This window comes from Microtus oregoni, unplaced genomic scaffold (assembly GCF_018167655.1).
Source record: "Microtus oregoni isolate MIOR12 unplaced genomic scaffold, Mior012 000002F_ref0000024, whole genome shotgun sequence".
Classification (NCBI taxonomy): domain Eukaryota; kingdom Metazoa; phylum Chordata; class Mammalia; order Rodentia; family Cricetidae; genus Microtus; species Microtus oregoni.
In genome coordinates, this window is record NW_024543061.1 from 8,435,450 (window position 1) to 8,439,233 (window position 3,784).

The window sequence follows — 3,784 nt, forward strand, 5'->3', positions numbered from 1 at the left end:
GATCTAATCTACATGGGAAGTAGAAAAAGACAAGATCTCCTGAGTAAATTGGGATCATGGGGACCTTGGGAGAAGGTGGAATGGGAGAGGAGAGCTAGGGAGAGGAATAGAGAAAAATGTAGAACTCATTAAAAATCAATAAAAAATTAGGATACCCCAAAGAAGCACAATTATAATAGAAATGTATTAGCAGCAATACAGCAGAAATTAAGTATGGTATACCACACTCACTCCTAATCCAACCTTGAGACTGGTGCATGCAGTTTCAATATATTCATGGGAGCGAGACTTTGAAGAAACTGATTTATGGTAGGGGTTTTTCTAGCCTATAGGATTTAAGTGCAGGACCCTAAAAATCAACATGATCAAATCTAGACTGCAAGACCACTGTCTGTCTTCCAATAGATAAAAGATGAAAGACTCCAGAAACACTAGTGTCTGTGACAAGGGTTCGAAAGTCCAAACTGATGCTACTTCTCTTGATAGTAAACAAGTCTTAGCAAATGCACGGCAAAGACATAGATGTGATATAATTTATAATCACATATTTCTTCAAATAATTTGAGATTCCAATATTTTCTTATGATTTCTTTGTACTCACTTGATAGAGACTGAGGTTTGTCTCTGGATAAAAGCAGAAACTGTAATCATGGTCAGGGTAAGTTGCCAGTCACTGATACTGCATTTACAGTGAATAACATGGTCATGTAGTGAGAATCAGTGTTTTCGGTTAAAGTAGTTATGCTAGATGTCACTTATTGACCGTTAATAGTTATAAACTGTGGAAAATAGTAGCTAAAGTTTTGAAAAAAGCCCGATATTGACACTAACAATGTGACAAGAATGTGTTCCATTGAGTCTCTGGTTACAAAGATACACTTTCAAATGATAGTGGAACTGTGAGTTTGAGAGTACATGGCATTAGCTCTGCTCAAGCAGCAGGTTTCTTCAACATCTTCTTGAATAAGCATTACTAAAACTATCAAAAAAATTTGAGATCATTATAATGACACAGATGAACTGTCTTCTTTAGCTTAGAAAACAACCCCCTTTAAACTTAAAAATACATTGTACTTAGCACACAAAAGTTTTTCCTTTCAGAATTGTGAAAGAGTGGGTTAAAGATTGTGAAGCCTTGTACTTCCACAGGAAAATAATATGCTTCCTTATTTATTGTTAACAATTAAATATTGTGTCAAATAGTGCTATGTCCACTACAAATTTAGAAAATATTCTCCAAAATGTCTTTAGTGGTGTAGGATCTTTATAATAGAAATGCATCTTCTGGAGACACATATGAATTGTCCTTATATATCCTGGGACACTTGGAATCAAAAACATGTGTTATTACTGAGAAAATTCTGCAGCTTTCCTTTTATCCAATGATCTTCTGCTGTTCAGCATGTGTCCAAAGCACAATGCATTGCTGTGAGGACTGACTAATTGTCTGGTCCCAGAATGGGTAAGTGTCAGTTCCAGACAGGACACAGCATGATCATGTTGGCTCCTTCTCAGCTACCAAGGATTACAGTGGGAATTTAAGTGTGACAATATGATCAGTGTTACTTGATACACTGGGGAAGTCCTTGCTCACTTTACTTAATTTTGTTAAAATTTATTATGCATCCAATTCCTTGAGCCACATGTGACATCTATAGGCCACCATCTCAGCCTCTGTGTCTGCATCTCAGGAACACAATGTCACCCTAACTCGCTAGGCAAGTCAGAATATTAGAAGTTATTGGAACTATCACCAACCAAAAACTAGGTGAAATGGTTAAACTCCTAATCTACTATAATCCAGTCTGTATTTCAGAGACTGACACATGTAGACAGCCTGTCCCTGAACCAGGATGATGCCTTCAGTTAGTGCTCAGGACTTAGCAGTGAAAATATGGTTTGCAATACATAAGAGAGTATACATGTATTGAGTAGCAGTGTTTTTTGTTGTAGTATTCAAGTCTGTCATTACTAGTCAGATCTTTATGCTGAAATTTTTTTAGATTCAATAGTAAATAGCAGAAAAGTGATCAAATATGGAGGATACTACAGTGACAAGTGGGTGGAGCCCATATGAGTCTGTGTACCTCAAAGCTTCTTCAGATGGAGTCAGAAGTCCAAGTAATATGTGTTGTTGGGATCAAAGTGTTATGTGTGCATATCCTGTGTACGTCTTCTCTTTGTGCTGCAGGGAACATGGCTAAGTCTGCTAAATTTGACATCTAATTCATTAAATAGGTTTAAATAAATTATTCTTTCAATTTGAAAAAATTATTACCCTAAACACACAAACACTTCTCAGGGAGAACACATAGTCATTTTTTTTTTAATTTGGCTTGTCATAGGGTGTCACAACATAGATTTGGCTGTCCTGGAACTCTACATATCAGGCTGGCTTCAATTTAAGAGATTCACTTACCTCTCAAGTGCTATGATCAAAGTTATGTGCTACCACCACCCAGCCTTAGTATTTTTTATAATTCATGTGAATTATTTGAAAGAGTTGAAAGTTTAATAGTATCTTCTCTGTTTTATTTTCCTTGACAGTCAGATGTTTGTTTATACCACCACTAATGTATCTTTGAAATGCTTTATTAAAGTAAAGCTTAGGTATTGTAGAAATTTTCGAATAACCTACAAAATTTTTTCTAATATTTTAAAACATTAAAAAAAGAAATCCAGTCTCTGGAGGCATTTGTGTGGTCTGTCCTTGGGCATCTAGGGACACTGTGTTTATGCTCAGTTACTGAGATAGGTAACCTTGCAGCTGTGCCCAGCCCTAACTGATTTCCAGTGATTTGCATGCACTCATTGCACAGCCTTGAGGACTTCTTTATATACTAGTCCTGTTCTGTAAACTTGTCATTGCAGTCAGGAATCAGAATGGACATGAGGGCCCCTGTTCTGCTTCTTGGGCTCCTGTTGCTCTGGTTTCCAGGTAAAAAAGAAGCATCATATGAACTTCACTGTTACACTGAGATTAGTGTTGATAGGAATTTGTGGGGGTTACATTCTTATCATACTATGTGGATATTTATCATATATCTTTTCCTAGGTGGCAGATGTGACATCCAGATGACCCAGTCTCCTTCTTCCCTGTCTGCTTCTCTGAAAGACAGAGTCACCATCACTTGTCATGCCAGTAAGGGTATTAGTGATTATTTACACTGGTTCCAGCAGAAACCAGGGGAAGCTCCTAAGCGCCTGATCTACTATGCATCCAACTTAGCAGATGGGGTCCCATCAAGGTTCAGTGGCAGTGGGTCTGGGACAGATTTTACTCTCACCATCAGCAGCCTGGAGCCTGAAGACATTGCAACTTATTACTGTCTTCAGACTAATGAAGTACCTCCCACAGTGATACAAGTCATTACATAAACCCCCATGGAAGGAGAAGTGAGAGGCTGGGCTTTCCCAGCTGCTCCTCCTCATGAGTCACTCACTGAAACTATTTCTCATTTGCCACCAGAATTTTAGCAAAGCTCATAGAGAGACATTTATTTTTGTTATTAAATAGACTATTTTGTTGTAGGTTTGCAGAACTGAAGAGAGGTAAAAATGTCCTCTCTTTACCATTACTACCTTTCTTTCTCTGCATCTCCAGCAGTTAAGAGTTTTGATGAATATCTGACTTAACAGAGGACATTCCCTGTGAGGAGTCTAAGGTGAATCAATAGTTGGAACTCATACAGAACATTGAAAGCTTCTGTGGACATTGCTTCACGCATTACTTAAAATCAGAAAATAAGTTTCTAATCATCAGTATTTAAATGGCAAGGAAATA

At 37.6% G+C, this 3,784-nt stretch overlaps 1 gene segment (V, D, J or C); it reads left to right on the forward strand.

Annotated features, from left to right (window-relative positions):
- The first annotated feature begins 2,883 nt into the window (after positions 1-2,883).
- Positions 2,884-3,378, forward strand: LOC121432675. The segment is given in 2 exon segments: positions 2,884-2,938; positions 3,056-3,378. Coding segments are annotated over 2 exon segments (378 nt in total).
- The last annotated feature ends 406 nt before the right edge of the window (positions 3,379-3,784 follow it).